At 41.1% G+C, this 16178-nt stretch overlaps 1 protein-coding gene across 2 annotated transcripts in view; it reads right to left on the minus strand.

The window, feature by feature from the left end:
- The window catches only part of KIF26B (kinesin family member 26B), a 295598-nt gene continuing 279420 nt past the window's right edge, over positions 1–16178 (minus strand). For both annotated transcript variants that reach the window (XM_021391286.1, XM_021391287.1), the window contains 3 exons: positions 9439–9641; positions 7960–8110; positions 1–6299 (listed from right to left, as the gene is read on the minus strand). In XM_021391286.1, coding sequence (XP_021246961.1) covers positions 6151–6299; positions 7960–8110; positions 9439–9641 — 503 coding nt within the window. In that variant the 3' untranslated portion in view covers positions 1–6150. The remainder of the gene's footprint in view (positions 6300–7959; positions 8111–9438; positions 9642–16178) is intronic.

Consider the following 16178-nt stretch of genomic DNA (forward strand, 5'->3'; position numbering starts at 1 on the left):
TATCGGTAAGATAAAAGTAAACATTTAATGCCACTATAGTTTGATTTTTTTTCCAGACATCATATTTTTGACAATGTTTCACACCTCAGATACCACAATAGGGATATTTTTTTTAGCCAGCAAACAATAAACTTTACAATTTTAATGGCAAAAGGCTCAATGCATTTGTTGACCAACTTGGAAATGGCTGTGACGTTCAACATTTTGAACTTGTCCTCATGCTGTTCTTTCTTTTTTTTTCCCATAAAATTTAGTTGATAAAATATATATATATGCTACTGATACATCCTCTTCTGGAATCACCCACTGGTGGGACCAGTGTATGTTCTGTATCCATCATTTTGTCTCCTCCTTAGCCCTATTTTATACCATTGTTACAATGAGAAAGAACATAGCCACAGACAGAGTGAAATGAATTTAGCAAACATACACTTCAATGCATAGCACTTAGATCAGCATTTCCAACCATGATGCGTAAATAAATTAAAAAATACAAGCAACTCTATAAAACAAGAACATCCTGAGTTTACAAATAAATTATGTCCTTCATACATAGAATATGATGTGGATGTTAGTAACCAGCAGTTTCAGCTATGAGAGGGAAAGAAGTAAAACTTACTTAGAAAAGTTAGCATCTATGCATACATAAAATATATATATGTATGTGTGCTATATGTAAATATTCACACATACATATACAATGGAGGGGGTGAATACATCCATATTGATAGTATATAGAGAATATGTAATATAGCTGAAACTGCCTCAAGCACCATTTTATTACCATTATTATAAAGTTTGCTCAATACTTAAGTAGGACCACTCAAAGTAAGATGGATTGGGTTGTGGATTTTTATCCTGTCTGAGTGAGTTTTGAAGGTGGTTTGAAATATTATGGATGTTATTATTTCACTTTCAGTACCTTGTTCTTTGTAGAACAGTCAGTCTCTTTATGAGTTTCAAAATGCTGCATAAGTAAGTAAGACTGAGTCTGCTGTCAGTGAAGCTGGTGGAAAAATTCATATCGACTTCAATAGGGTCAAGATAAGGGTGCTACATTTTCAAGGGAAAATTATTTTTTTCTATTTTTTTTTAAGTAAAGTTGCTTGAGAAGGAGAAAGAAGAAAAGATAAAGCCAATAATAAAATGGTTTATAATTTCCAAGAGCAGGTATGGAGGCTTAGATAACCCTGTGATGAGCACACAATAAATGCAAGAGTTAGAGATTATTACCTTTGCACTGACAAATCATTCACAGTTTTGTTTGCCATAGTTACTTGAAAGCCTATTTCAAGTCTTGTAATAGCTAGCAACATCCAGCCTTCTGTCTCCAAAAAGTGCTGGGTGTTACCAACACAAAAGCCTGTGGAGTAAGAAAACAAGGGCTAGAAGGCCATCAGGGTTATGCAAGGTATGTCATCTATCCATGGATTTGAGAAATAGTACCATCTCTTACTCCTATCATTATGCGGTGATATAAATCCTTTGACCTCTGGAAGTGAGCTGGTGCATCCCCGGTGCTTTGTGAACATTCTCCCATAGGAATGGGCAGCAGGGGGTCACTACACCTCTGGTTTATGAGAACATTTGCTATAGGCAGCCCTCTGCAACACTGAAACTTACAAATTACAATTTTTAGAATGATGAGGACTTGACAGAAAGCTTTATCTCATACAGGGCTATGAGTCCTGGCTTTGAATTGATGTACCCAGGGTATATGCATCATGGAAAAGCACAAATTGTTGTCTTTAACAGTGGTGATTGTGAGATATCTTGCCTTCAACTTGTGACACCCTGAAATACAGAGTGGTTCTTTTGGATTACTTTGACAGGCCTTAACATTTCAATGACAGCCTCTGCATGGGAACTGCAGTAACTTAGCTTTATAGGCTGAAGAACAGCGGGAATAAAGGCCCTTTGAAGGAAGCCTTCAAAAGAGTTTCAAGCGTAAGTTTTCCCTGTAGTGTGGCATAAGTCAGCTTCATCTTGGTGAGTGATAGGAGAAAGATTTTAAAGGTAAACCTTGGAGGAGCAGGGGACCAGTGTTGCTGCCATTTGTGAACAGCTGTGCAATCTCCTCACAGAAACTTGTGTGGGGTGTTTCCCTCAGGCTACGCTCATATGCATTTCTCTGTATGTATATACTGCCCTTTGGTTTTATCATTACTTTTAGCTCACACACACAAAAAAATACAAAATCATGAACATTTGTAAAAGGCAGTGTTTGTCAGAAAGTACATTTCCTTCAGCTGTCATAAAATTTGAATCCCATGCTATGGATAGTAGTGCTATTTTAAGACAAACCACATTATTGAGATAAACATTTTTAAAAGGACTAAGTCTATTGTGTGAGCATACAGACATAGTAAAGAGCTAAGGAAGGACAGCTTGGGTATCAGTTTGTTGCCTGTCTTGCTATGAAATGATACTTCTGATTGCTTAGGTCTGAATGAATTGACAAGAAGTCATTCTGAAGCAAATACAAGGCATGGATGGTGGGAGAAAAGCCACGGGTAACTATGACAAATGCACCAGGAATTAGGGTTCTCCCATGTGCTGAAGGGAGCCAGAGCTCCTGAGCTGCTGGTCTAAGACCCAGGCTTTCTGCCCACTGCCAGCGCTAGTGTGAGGAACAGTGGGATGGGTGAATTCAGATTGCAGCCGAACTCCCAAATCTAGGGTCTCACCTGAATTTGTGGTTGTAGAACAAGCTCTGCCTCTTGTAGAAATAACGTTCAAGCACAAAAAGTTTTTTTCAAGATGGAAGGTTTCAGCGTCAGGCCCAGACTACTCAAGCAGTCAGCCTGAACATAGCTATAGTAATGCAGACTAATGGCTGCTGCTCTGCAGTCATTACAGAACATGATAATAAGGATCTGTGGTCCTCTGTTACACCAGCGAACAAAGATTTAACCTTCCCTTCTAATTGCATTAACATTGCTGTTTCCCACTAAAGCTGTTCCAGAGAAATTAGATTGATTTCTGAATATGCAAACAATTAAGGACTCCATTCACATCGCTCTTGTGTATGTTGGGTAACTTGATGACTTTCAAAGAAATCAGGAAAAAAGCAGCATTATACTGGCAATTGCTAAAAGAATGCGACTTCCGGGATGACTTGCAGGAGTGTATGGGTCTTCTGTAAAATGCTGGCTACTATAGACTAAAAGCAATTTTAGTATGGTCGTGATGTTTTTAATTATCTGTTTTGCAGATATTTTAAGTACAATAAAATAAATAAATTCTAAAGCAAAAAGCTATTTCAACCAAGAAAATGTTTCACAGATGTCACATCTCCTCAAATTTACCTTCCCTTTTATGCATTAAGCCACCACAATTCCCAAAAATATAGTCACAAATTTTGAAATGCACCGACAGAAAGTCAAAAAGAAAAGATGACTATTGATTTTACGATATGAATGCTAGTGCGCGATAGGAGTGTTAATGGCCATTATAATTAAGTAAGTCCTCAGAAAGAAAATATTTGTGAGGAGTGTGATTCTGCTCAGTCACTACATAACTTTCGGTATGCCAAATTCATCCTTGGTATAATCCATTTGGTCAGGTAATTCTCAGCAGAGGAAAGATAATGCATCCATTTAGCCCAATGACTGCTTTCTAATAAAGAGATTTTCGAAAATGCTTAAGCCTAAGGAAGGCAACACATAATTTCCTGTGCATAATTGAAGTGGGGAATCTAATGTGGAGGAGTGACCAATGAGGGAAAGAGGAGCAGAGCAGACACAAGTGACAGCCTGGGAAGCCTACAGGGCTACCTGTGGACACAGGTGAGTAAGAGATGGGAGCTGCTGGGAAAGCCTCTTTCATGTGTATGTGACCTGACAGCATGAATCTGGGACTGCAAGACTGAATCCACAAAAGAAGACATGCTCCGTATCCCAAAGGTACTAGGTCTTCCTCCAGCACAGAACTGCAGAGGCAGTGGCTCTGTAGGACTGTACTGAAATCATGGGGATCTATGGAGAAGAGATGCCCCAACAGAACAAGCGCCACTACAATCATTACAAAGAGAAACAAACCAGAGAAATTGAACTGTTTTCTTTTTTTTTTTGGTTTTGTTTTTTGTATTGAGAAAGGGAAAGAATCAGACCTATGTCTTTAGTGAATATGAGATTCATGATAAGAAAATGCTGTGAAATAGAACAGGAAAGAACTTTCATGTATGTTGGTTTTTCACCCCCAAATAAGACTATGAAATCTAAGAAGGATTTTCTACAAAATGCAGTGACAAGGCTCATAGAAGGAATAAGATTTGTTAATATACATTATAGAGAATTTGAAGAAAATATATAAATGTTATTTCTATCTTTTTTTTAAGGTGATCACTAGAAAAATCCTTCATTATTTTTGTGGATTTTTTCCACCAGGAGTTAGTGCTTGTCATATTGTAAAATGGCATTAATATGATGATGCAGGTAAAGAAAGAGCTACATGTAAGAACAGTAAATTGATGAACTGATGCATACTGAGTATATGTCAAATGCTGATCTTACTTTCTGATAACCAACAGGAAGGTCACACAAGGGTATGTGAGAGGATTTTTTTGAGAAAGTACTTATTTCAATATAAAAGAAGAAGAAAACCATACAGGAAAAAATTATTTACGCTCATACATAATTAGCATGCAAATTTCACACACTTCTTTAAGTAACACAAAGGATGTTCCTCCCCACATACTGTTTTATAGATAAAGATGCAAACAAGTAGAGTATCTGGGTGTACACTGAGGCCCAGGCCCTCATCCTTTTAATCACAGAATCATAGGATGTTTTGGGTTGGAAGGGACTAAAAGATCATGCAGTTCCAACCCCCTTGCCATGAGCAAGGTTGCCACCCACTAGAAGATGTCACCCATTGATGTTAATGTGAATTTTGTCATAGTTCAAATAAGGGAGTGCTGATTAGGAAAACATCACAGTCAACATGCCTGAATTACTACATCTGCTCGCTCGTGACTCCTACTTATTTCTGGACTAGCTGAGCTTAACAGAGCCTGCACATCTCTGCACCTTTCAGGTTTGTCTGGGCCAGGGACCAGATGCTGACAAAACATGTTTTGCAGTGGTATTTGCTTAGAAAAGAAAAAAAGCAAAGTTAAATTTTATCAGTCATGGTATCAAGAAAGAAGGACAAAAGAAATCACTCATTTTTGGACTAATAAGCATGAGAGTCCTCACCCTGAAGAGTAATTTGCCATTGAGTTATTAGCCCTGGAAAAAGGTGTTAGGATAAAAGTACCTCTTCATCCATAGCTCTAGCCAGTAAAAAGCTAAAAATATATGAAAAAGAAAGCAAGTTGTGGGGGTTAAACCAAATGCAAAAGAAGCTTACCTCACTGTAATGTCACCTCTCCTCCTTCACACACTGCAGAACCTAGTGGTTGGGAAAATTACTGTGGCCTCTAACACGTAAGATTGTACAGAATAGCATATAAGCAAACCCTTCTCACTGCTAGAAATATTTATGTGTCATCTCGGAAGCTAATTTCTCTTTGAGTGGCCTTACTCTGTTAACAATAAAAGACAGTTAACATTTATTCGTATGTTGTACTGATTAGGAAATATCTCTACAAACACAAGTTACTTAGAAACAGCAAGTCTGAAACAGGAGAAAACACCAAGAGAAAAACAAGCTGTAAGTACATTTCAAAAGTGTGTTTTGTTTTTTTCCTTTTTCATCTCTTGACTAGCACCATCTGTACACAAGAAAGTATGAACATAAATGTTTGGATAATAAAGATTTGCAAGGCACTTGAACAGTCTTTCTGGATAGGATTTCTTCTAATGAACCTCTCAAGTGGAAGTCCTACAACCGCCTTCCCTCCTCCCTCAGCTAATGCAGGGAAAGAAGTCTCTTCTGCCAGCAGTTCTTATTTACAGACATGTCCTTAAAGGTTCCTCAAAGTGCTCTTTTAGGCTAAGAGAATCAACATCCTTCTATCTCCATTTTTTCATGCTTGTCCTGTTATTTTTTAATACTACTCTTCTGTATAGTAAAGCAAATCTCTCATACGCACAGTTGAGACTTGACTCCAACCTTCATCCTCATTCTGTTGTCTTTGGGATGCTATTCAGAAGGGAAAAGGAGGATGGCAGAGATGTGCATTGAAGTTCTCTTGAGGTTCGCTCTTTATCTGCGCCTAGAGGTGATGTCAAAACAGGTGATCATCATGAGATGAGCCTTGCAGAAGTTGACACGGTTTTCCAGACGTTCAGTCACACACTCCAGGGCCTCCAGGTATTCCAGAGAATCCAGCTCAAATACCTGCTCCAGATCAACTGTAGGGAAGAAAATACACAGATAGAAAAAGCATGCAAAATCCAGTACTAGTCGCTGGGAGATACGGATCTAACTCAAGCCTTCGAGAACATCAGGACTGTATACAATGTTATCTTTAGCTTCTCATTTTCACTAAAAGTTGTGTCTATTAGTTAATGGCTATTAAAATGGCTCGTCAGTGAAAAATACTGTTGAGATTACACTGAATACTTTCTTGAGTGACATGCTCTGCCATCCTCTCCAGTGCTGCACTTGAGTTTTGCCACACTCCATCTTTCCCTCGGAAAAGCCAACAGAATTACCCCTCCAGCAACCACATGGCTCACTGTGAGGAAACCAGGGCACAAAATGCCTGCGGGCTTAAGGTTAACATTTGCTCCCACAAGGAACCCACAGGTTGAACTGGCCAAGTGATTTTAATTGTTTCAATTGATTTTAATCGTTTCCATTCAGAGCTTGCTTAATTACCATGCATTCTTCTGACCAAAAAAAGGGATTTATGAAAGTGCTCAGCCCTGGAAGGACAAGTTCTCTGCTGAATTCATAACGCAGAGTTAGAAACCATCCTCCAACTTCCTTGCTCCTCACACCTCTCCCTATTCCAGGCAATTCTCACTAGCTTGTCCAAGAGTGCTAAGGGAAGGTGTGTACATCAATCACACTACCATAGGTTCCCTTTTGCTGTCAGGCAGCTGGCAGCTGCTTCTGTGGAAATTCAGTGGCAACTATGTGATCTTAGCCAATGCTTCGCATCTCATCTAAGCTCTGCGGTCTGTGCTATCCTTGAGGCTTCCTGTATTTCTCACACTGGAATCAGAAGCAAAGGCGTCACACATCAATAAGCGGATGGCAATGTACAGCAAATCTCTGGGCTTTAACTGTCTCTTTTGCCTTATATTGTGGTTGTTTTGTAGGGTGTACCAATCTAGTGTTAATTTATGACAGTTGTCAAGGAAAGAGTTAGGACACAGCACCCAACCCCCTTTTACCCCATGCAATTATCATTAAAAAAGCCACTTTGAATTATTTTTTTTGAGAACTCTTTGACATGAGTTAATCTGTTCACTAACACTAAAAAATGCTGTACAGTTACAGCAGTACACTTTTTATCTTTTTCCTTCAAGGTGTTGAGGTTCTTCTGCATCTCAATGGGAATGCCCTTTAAGGTCTGACATCTACAGTTATGAAAAATAGGCCAAATTTATTCTTCATGTAAGCCCACTGGTGCCAAGGGACAAGTTTGCTCTGCAGTGTTATTTTGTGGTAGAAGAGCAGATTTTATAATATTGCTCATATGTCTCAGTGATCTGAGGACGAAAAATAAGTAAAAACTCATTTTCAGAATCTGTGGACTGAAATGTGTGAACAATAATCTACCAATGGCAATATTCACCATTACAATGCTGTACCATTTTAACATTCATCTCTCAGGCAAAAAGGATTGTTCAGTTCTACCATCAAGATTTAGTAAGAATTATTGGGAATAGTTCTAGAAATACAGTCAATCTAAATTTTGTCTGTAGGTCAGATGCCAGCTCATTTCAGTCTACAAACACAGTAGCTCACATCTCATTCTTAGCAAATCTTTCTACTCTCCTTCCTCACAGTGAAATATAGAAAAGGAAACCTACAAGTTCAAGCAATAAACAACATTCTTACATTCACTGAGCCATTTATTAGGATCCAGCATCAGGTACTGTTTGGTCACCTCCAGTTCCCTCATTAACCACTCGTACTTGGCCTTGACCTCAGCAATTCTCTGCTGGCGATGCTCCAAGATCTTCAGCTTGGCATTGAAACATATCACATCCTGCCAACCAGGAAAAATGAGCAGGGAAGGAACAAGTGAAGAGGAAGAAGAAATACCCAGATCCATTCAGCAAAATGATCTTCCAATCAATAATACTAACAGTGAGACGTTTACTCTGGAAGCATATGAATTACTGCACAAAATAATCTATCATCTGTTTTATTTTTATTGGTTTTTTTTCTTATTATTATTTTGATGTTTTCAATCAGTGAGCTTTGGAGTCTTTGCAATGATATTTAATAATAAGCCATAATAATTAACACCACACAGCATCTTGAAATCAGATTAACTGTAGCAAAACATTTCTGTTTTTTGTCAACAGAAGTTTGGCTATGGAAAAACTAAGCTCTTGGGAGAAGGAAATCCACTGCTTGGTGCATTAAAATCCTAAGTATATCACTGCTTGGTGCATAAGAAATGCAGTAGTCACATCATTAAATAAGAAAACTGGTAGCAATATCAAATTCAAAACATTCTTAAACAAAAGGACTGCGGTGGTGTGAAAAGTTCTATCAATTCATAATCATTAATAATGAAGATACATCTTCTGTCAAGACAAGGGGCACCATAACAGCACAGGCTGCAGTGCTGTCTGGATGCACTTCTCTTGGCTTCATATGACTTCTGAGTGGTGGCAGCCATCAAGATGTGCAGGAAGTGAATCCACAGTGAGAGCTGGCTATCGTTACCAGGGTGAGGGCAGCCCCACTATCAGTATTAAACTCCTCCAAGCCTGTGTGAGAGGCTCAACACTGCTCTGTCTTCTCTTCTGCAGGGGAATCTGCTTGTGTGACATGAACAACCTAACTGAGTGACAGAAGCCTAGGAAGGAAAAATCCCTTAAAGTAACAGTAAAACTTGTATACACAGTTACTGTAAAAACACCAACTTCTTCAGATAGTTTTCATAATTATGCTTATCAAGAGCTGATCTTTACAATTCTCCAACTTCTTCTAAGTTCTGAGGGGTGAGGTTGGTAGGAGAAGCTTTGTTAGTGAGAAGAAATTAGCTATCCTGGAAACAATATCATCAAAGCACTTGTGGCACCACTGCTTTGCTCAAAGATAGATGTGAAGAGTTGCTGGAGCACATGAGCCACCAAGACTATTAGCAAAGGCAAAAATATAAGAGACCAATGTCTGTTAGTTGCTACTGAAAAAGGCATAACTTGAGTTACAACTGCTTTTAAATGAGACACAGGTATTGATGCCAGTTGAATTAACTATGTACAATAGTACACAGTTCTGATTGCTTTCCTATGAATTGCACTTCCAATCTGAATTCCTCTCTCCAAGAGGAGACAGAGAGCACATAAGGATCTCACTCACCTTGCTGTCTCCTCCTCGTCGCCGCTGGAGTCTCTCCACATCATCTATCTCATAGACTTTGATCTCAAAGGGCTCCCCCAGCCCCCTCTGTGCACTTCTCAGGGGCCCATCCACCCAGCGGACCCCAGGGCTGTTGGCAGGCTTCCTTGCTGGGGAAGCGGTGTCAAGCGATAAAGCTGGAATAAGCCTCCGTCTCTGTGAGCCTGCAAATGCAGAAATTGCCACGTTGTGTTAGCGCAGTTAGATTTGATCCTCAGATCAAATCTCAGATCCTCAGATCAATGCACCATACAGATTCTGGAGGTCACGTCTGCTTCTGTTAGCTCAGGTCTCGGTGTGTACAGGTATACTGATGAAAGGCCAGAGCAGCAGGTGATATCTAGTCTGGCTTTGCTTTCCTCTCTCTTCACTGGTACTGGCTTTTACAGCCTGCGAACAAGCATCAGCCAGCCTCTCCATAGCCCATCTCTAGGGGAGGTGTGGTCGTGTTTTTTTTCGTCGTTGTTTTTTTCTAATACCATGAAAAAGCACTTTGATGCCCAAGTTCCTCTACTACGCAGGAACTACTAGGGCACCACTTAGTCCTTGGCACAACACCACTCTAGAGCGGCTAGGACAGTAAAACCACTAGCAAGGACAAAATGCCTGCAGTATGTATGTCCAATCTCAGCAATTGCCACAGAATTGAATTAGCCTTGTTTCTGTTCAATATGGTATTTTTCTAAAACGTTCCTCACTTACATGCATACCCTCGCACTGGTGAAGGGCAAGACAGCAGCAGTAATAACTGACTGGCAGAAGGGTTAGTCACTGTGTCTGTGTCGATAGCTCTGCTTTATGATACCAGCACAGCGGATGGGAGCACTGCAATAGCAGAATATTTACCATGGTTGATAAAGCCTAGCCATATGGAAAGCATCTGCCATGTGAGATGCCAAGTGAGGGCCTCAGGTAAAGCAAAGGAGAAAAAGCACGTCACTGGCCTGATGGCAGCAGTAGGGAAGTTGAGCATATGGTTTGTTGGGAGAAAGAACAGACACACGCTAAAAAAGAAAAACAACTGGTTACATTTCCCTACTCAGTTTAGTCAGAGCGGTGGCTGGGTTACAGACAAAATAAAAGGGTTTGTAGCCGACAAGTCCTGCACCATCTCCCTTAGGAGACATCAGGGATACAGGGGATGGGAGCAACAAAAACAAAAGCCAAAGCCAGCAAGTCTAAATGAAACTATCAACTGACTCTCTTGGCTGCGAGAACAAAACTGATGCCAGAAGGGAGGGGATGCAGAATGATCATGCAGATTTTATTTTAAAAACAAGATAAAATAATCTAAAGGAATTCATAGCACTGCACTCATTGAAACTTGAATGTAAATAGCTTCAACAAGTTTGGCCAACTTCATGCTTCAATGAAAACTAAAAAAAAAAAAAAAAAATTAATCCATTGGTTGCTTAGTTTTTGGATTTGCAAGTATCCAGTATCGTTTGGTTTCATTCATGGGTGTCTATTTCTCAGCTGACGACTTTGTGAACTATCATTGTTTTGTGAGTGCAGCAGTCTGTGCTAGAAACCAACAGTTAGTAATCAGCAATTAACCTGTAATTGCTAGCTTTAACATGGAGGAGAACAGTCTGTCTTGTCTGTCTTGCTGTGTATCTCCAAAAACTTAATCTACAGAGCTTTTATTCCAGTGCATCCAAAATAACTCCATGCAAGAAAAGGAGAGCATAGCCAAGTCAGGCAGCCGTTTTGTACCAAATGGCCTCCGCCCTGACCTGCCCATCCCATCACATCCATCATATTCGTGCTTCTAATCAAACTGCACCCCAGCAAATGAGCTCATGCCAGAACAAATGAAGCCTCACAAATACTAGCAAGCACAAGTTTTTTTAGACCTTTTGTAACACCAAGGGAAGTCAATGTCAGCATAGCTAGCAATTGGCAAAAACAACAGAGAGGCGGTTTGGGAAGGCACCAACAAACTGCTGTACTAAGGGTGACTCTCATCAGTGATGCCAGAGAGAGGCAACTGAAGAGTGAGAGCAGCTGTGCGTGTGAAGGGAGGTGAGATGGGCTGGCACACCATTACTGTTGGCTGCATGCAAGAGATCCTGCAAAAGGCTCAGCCCCCCCCTAGGAAAACAGCCCTCTACTTGCTTTGCTGTGAATGGCACTGAGTTCATCTCAGATGTCATTAGAGACCAAAAGGATTTAGGCACTAACTACTTCTAAAAGCACTTTTTTCAAGGTTTTGTTTGTGGCCTCTCACAGGAGTAGTCTGAGTGTGAAAGCAATCTCTTTCCTTCCTTTGCTGCTCCTCAGCTTTTAGAGGCAACGTTTCCCCTGGAGATGTGAATGAATCTGATTCACCTTGCCATGAGGACACCACCAGGCTCTTACTTGGAGCAGAGCAAAACAGATGTCACTGGAGTATGAATTACAGTAAATGTTTTTGCATTTAGTTTCTATTCATACCCATTTAGCTGAACAACAACCAGTAGCCTGGGGTCTAGAAGGATGGCTCCAGTATGAGACTGTCTAATGGGCCATATCCTTCGGTGAAGAGGCAGAGACCACAGCCATAGCAAGACATATGCTAACGTAAGCTCATCATGCTTTTCGTGTCTGCACAGCCTGTGGGTTATGCCCCCGCTGCAGCCAGGCAGTTGGACGGGGCTGAACCATCAGGCCAAGCATCGCCTGTTCGCAGGGAGGCAAAACTGAATCTAGTTATTTAGAATATGCACTGATCAATAGGCTGCTCTTCAGTCCAGGTACAGAAAATGACAGTGTCATCTGACAGGAGACTCCTGCCACTGACTTCTCCATTCAGTCCCTGCTTTTTCTGATTTCGCATTATTTGGGATCAGCCAGGAGATACAGCCTAAGCAGTATCACAGACCAGCTGACAGCTTCCTCATCCATATCAACACAGAGAGACAACCAACTGCTAAAATGAATGTAGTTTTCCATTTACATAGAAAATACCCATTTGAAGCCTCATATTTATCTATAGCTCTCAATGGGGTTAGGAACTCCACAGTTTTGACTGTGCAATAAATAAAACGCTGTGCAGAAATGGCAGCGCACTGCTCCCCTCCTTCCACGCAGGGATCAGCCTGGGTGCTGAGCCACATCAGCATGGGGCAGCTCTCCTCTATCTGCACCCCAAAGCCAGGAGCCAAGGGGAGCCCTTACCCTGTCCCAGCCCTGCAATAAGCAGCTTGCCTGCCCGCATCATGAGTGCAATTCAGCATTCTGGTTAGAAAGAGAAACCTGTGCCAGAAATGATCTGGAAGGAACCCTGTAAAATGAACCCAGTACACAGTAACGACATTGTCATTTATGGTCATGCGACACATTAAAGGAATATGTCTTGGAGAGTATGTTTTTCACTTAGCTTGAAGTTATTCACAGCCAGAATAAACCGTCTCAAGCTTAGCTTCAGCACAAATAACGACACTGTGAAACAGCCCTGAAAACGCATAGAATACAGCAGATCAGTTGTTCTACTTTGAGCAATTGGTTAAGGTCTGGCGGGTTCAGCCCTGCCAAGGACCGGACAGGGTTTAATTAAGATAAAAGGAGCAACAGAGGAGTGAATGTGTGCAGTGTGAAAGTGGATCTGGCTGAAGAGCAGCACTGAAGATAAACACACTGCAGCACAGATATGTCCAGAGAAGCTTTTGCCTTTAAAGTATTAGAAACACAGACCAAGCTAGCTAAGTGTGGAAGGGTAACTTCAAGGATAAGAAGACTCACTGACCTCAGCAAAACTCCCAATTCCATAAGGGTATGTGCTCATGAAAGCATCTGTTAACCACGGCAAAACCCCTAAGAAAGCTAGTTTTGTTTAACTACTGTGTATTTTGTGGTGTTCCCTTTCTACTGCTTTCCAAGAACATGTTCCAGTCAGACCATCTTTTCTGTTAAAAAGGTAAATGCAAAAAGTATAAATGCAAAATACCCACAAAAAGGAGCGTGATGCATATCTCTTCGAAGCAGGATGCATCTGAATGGGATGCAAAACAATCACTGCCCCTGAAATTTCAAGTTGTTTCAGAAACTGTAATTTGATATCGCATAATTCTAGAAATTTATACTGTGATCTTAAAGGCAGGATGCACAGCCAAAGCAATTCTCACTGCATTAAATGTTTTTGGAGGTAAAACTGCCTTTGTGTGCAGATCTTTTTCAGCATTTTGTTGTTTTTCTCACTAGAAAGTCCATACAAACTGAAGGTGATTACAAAAACCTAATCTTGGCTAAGGAGAGCAGCACCCCTAAGCCAACACCACTCCTTCTGTGGCTTCATTTCCAAGGAACAATAGCACCAACCTCCAGTGTAACACCACATTGTTTGCTGACTGGCAACGATTATTTGTCTGTTCCCCCTGCTGCTCCTCCCTGTCCAACAGCAGGGCCGCTGCTTTGTTTCAGCTGAAGATGCTGTGCTGACTTCTCTCCTTCCCGTTTCCTACAGGGTCTGCCCTCATGGGCAATTATCCATGACTGAACCAACTCCTCCCATTTCCCTTGACCTCCCTCCTCCTAGTTTATTTTACAGTGCCCTTTCCTCAGTGAAGGGAACAGCTACTCAGTCCTCCTTGGATTTTCACACAATACGTGCAATGCTAAGATCCTCTCCCAGTTCCTCAAGACATTGCCAATGCCTTCTAGTGGAAAGTTCCTGTGATGGCATGGAGGCTTCATCAGAAATATTTAGGGTGCCCAGCTTGAGGTTAGTAATACAACCAGTAAAGAATCCTGGCATTTATTGCCAGAAAATCTAAACTGCATTTGCTCATCCTGGCAACTCAGATTGCACCTGAAGAACTGGAGCAAGAAACGCCAGTGGGATTTATCATTAAGAATAGAGTCTTCTACGACTGCCTCCCTGTAAAATAATTCAGGCCTTATTCTGTGTTGGCTTACATGCAATCCTACTGTTGCAAATCAGTAAGAAGTACAAGGGCACTTGGGGCTCGAAAGAACTGCTTGCTGTATGCAGGAATAAAGCAACCCTTATTTATAATTTTCCATTCATAGCTATACTAGACATGTTGCTTCTATATATCTAAGGAGCTTCTATAATGTATAAGGAACATGCTGAGGTACAGCCTATATTCTTTTTCTACCCATCCTGTTCATTTTTAACCATATTTCTTGAATTACCATCTCACTTTAAAAGGAGCCTTTCAGGGCAGTTTAGAGCTGGTGAATGAGCACTGCTGAAACCAGATGAGGAAGCAGCCCTCCTGCAGCGTGGCAGGTTGACAAGTAATCTGGGAGACGCTCCAGGGAAGACGTACATCACGGGGGCTGCGCTTTCAGCGCCCGCAATCCCTAGCAAAAAAGAAAACAACCAGAGTCTCTTCTACATCTTTATCTATCTCCCTTTGATCTGCATTTTGGTTTGTCAATTTCTCAGCATTGGGGTGTTATTTAAGGAGCTGGTTACTGTTACTGCAGTACTGCGCTAAATATTGTGCTGCTAGTGGCTTGGCCAGCAAAGACAGAAGATGGAGGAGGAAAGGGCTCTGCAGCCCCAGTGTTAGATCATGATGAGACAGTGGTAGAGGCATTCCTATGAGCTAATTCTGTGGCAGTGTAAGGAGCAGGTTTTATTTACACTCGGCCTAATGGCATGCGACTCAGTCATGCATGTTACATGGAGCCTCCGCTGTGCACAATAGCCTGCTGCCATTTCCTCTATTAAATCATTCCTATGTTCATGTGGCTGAAAGCTCAGTGCTGGCATGCAGTAGTCAAGCGTGTAAAAAATGATTACTCTGATCCCTTTCAACACAGATTTGCTGCATGAAATGGCCTCGCACTGACCTGGGAAAATCAATGCTGTTGTTTTAATGAACAAAAAAAAAGTGGAGCTGAAGCCCTCACTGCCCCTCACTGCCCCTCCCTCCGCTCTCCCAGCCAGCAGTCATATGCATAAAGGGGTCACCTGCAAGCAAACAGCATCTTGCTGTATGGCTCTAACATGCTTTGTCATGGTAAGGGAATAATGCAGGATATCAATTAGCTATCGTCAATTGTAAGCAAGTTAAAGTGGAAATGCTGGAGATGCCCTATAGCTTTGTGATACAAAGGGCAGTTTTCCGCTCCCCACACAGTGCCTTAGGCAGTCTAAACATGAACCAAATTCCTTTTCACTTGGATTCAGCAAAAAAAAAGCTCAGATTCTTTTTGTTGGCGTTCTGTTTCAGCATTATCATTTTGGCCATGTTTCAAAACATGCTGCTTTGTAACAGTGGTTGGAGATGGACTTTCAAAATTTACAGCCCCCAAATTCAGCCTCTGGCTTTTTCTGCTGCTTTTGTGGACTGGGCTGAGTGCTTCCAGAGAGGCAATGTGTGTGAATATGGAGTTATCGGGGCTTTCCAGGAACCTTGAAATCTCCATCTTTAAAATCAACCCAGCAGTGAAATCCAGAGCACAGAGGTAAGAGCAAAACAGGCACTCTAATTGCAGATAATTATTGTCATGTCTTAACAGTCTGTCTTTTTATGAAAGTGTTTAAAATCATGTAGCAATTTGTTCTACTTTGGTAGCAAAACTGAGAACTGCGAAAAAGCCGCAAGGAGTCATGAAACTTTACTGCAAAAGCAATAAACTGCTGCAGCAAGAAACTTTAATTATCTATAGGCAGACAGGTTCCCTGTGCAAAGAAGATTAAAGCACAGACACATACACAGGCAAATCCTATACCAGACAGGTAGGAG

This window comes from Numida meleagris, chromosome 3, assembly GCF_002078875.1.
Source record: "Numida meleagris isolate 19003 breed g44 Domestic line chromosome 3, NumMel1.0, whole genome shotgun sequence".
In the NCBI taxonomy this organism is placed as follows: domain Eukaryota; kingdom Metazoa; phylum Chordata; class Aves; order Galliformes; family Numididae; genus Numida; species Numida meleagris.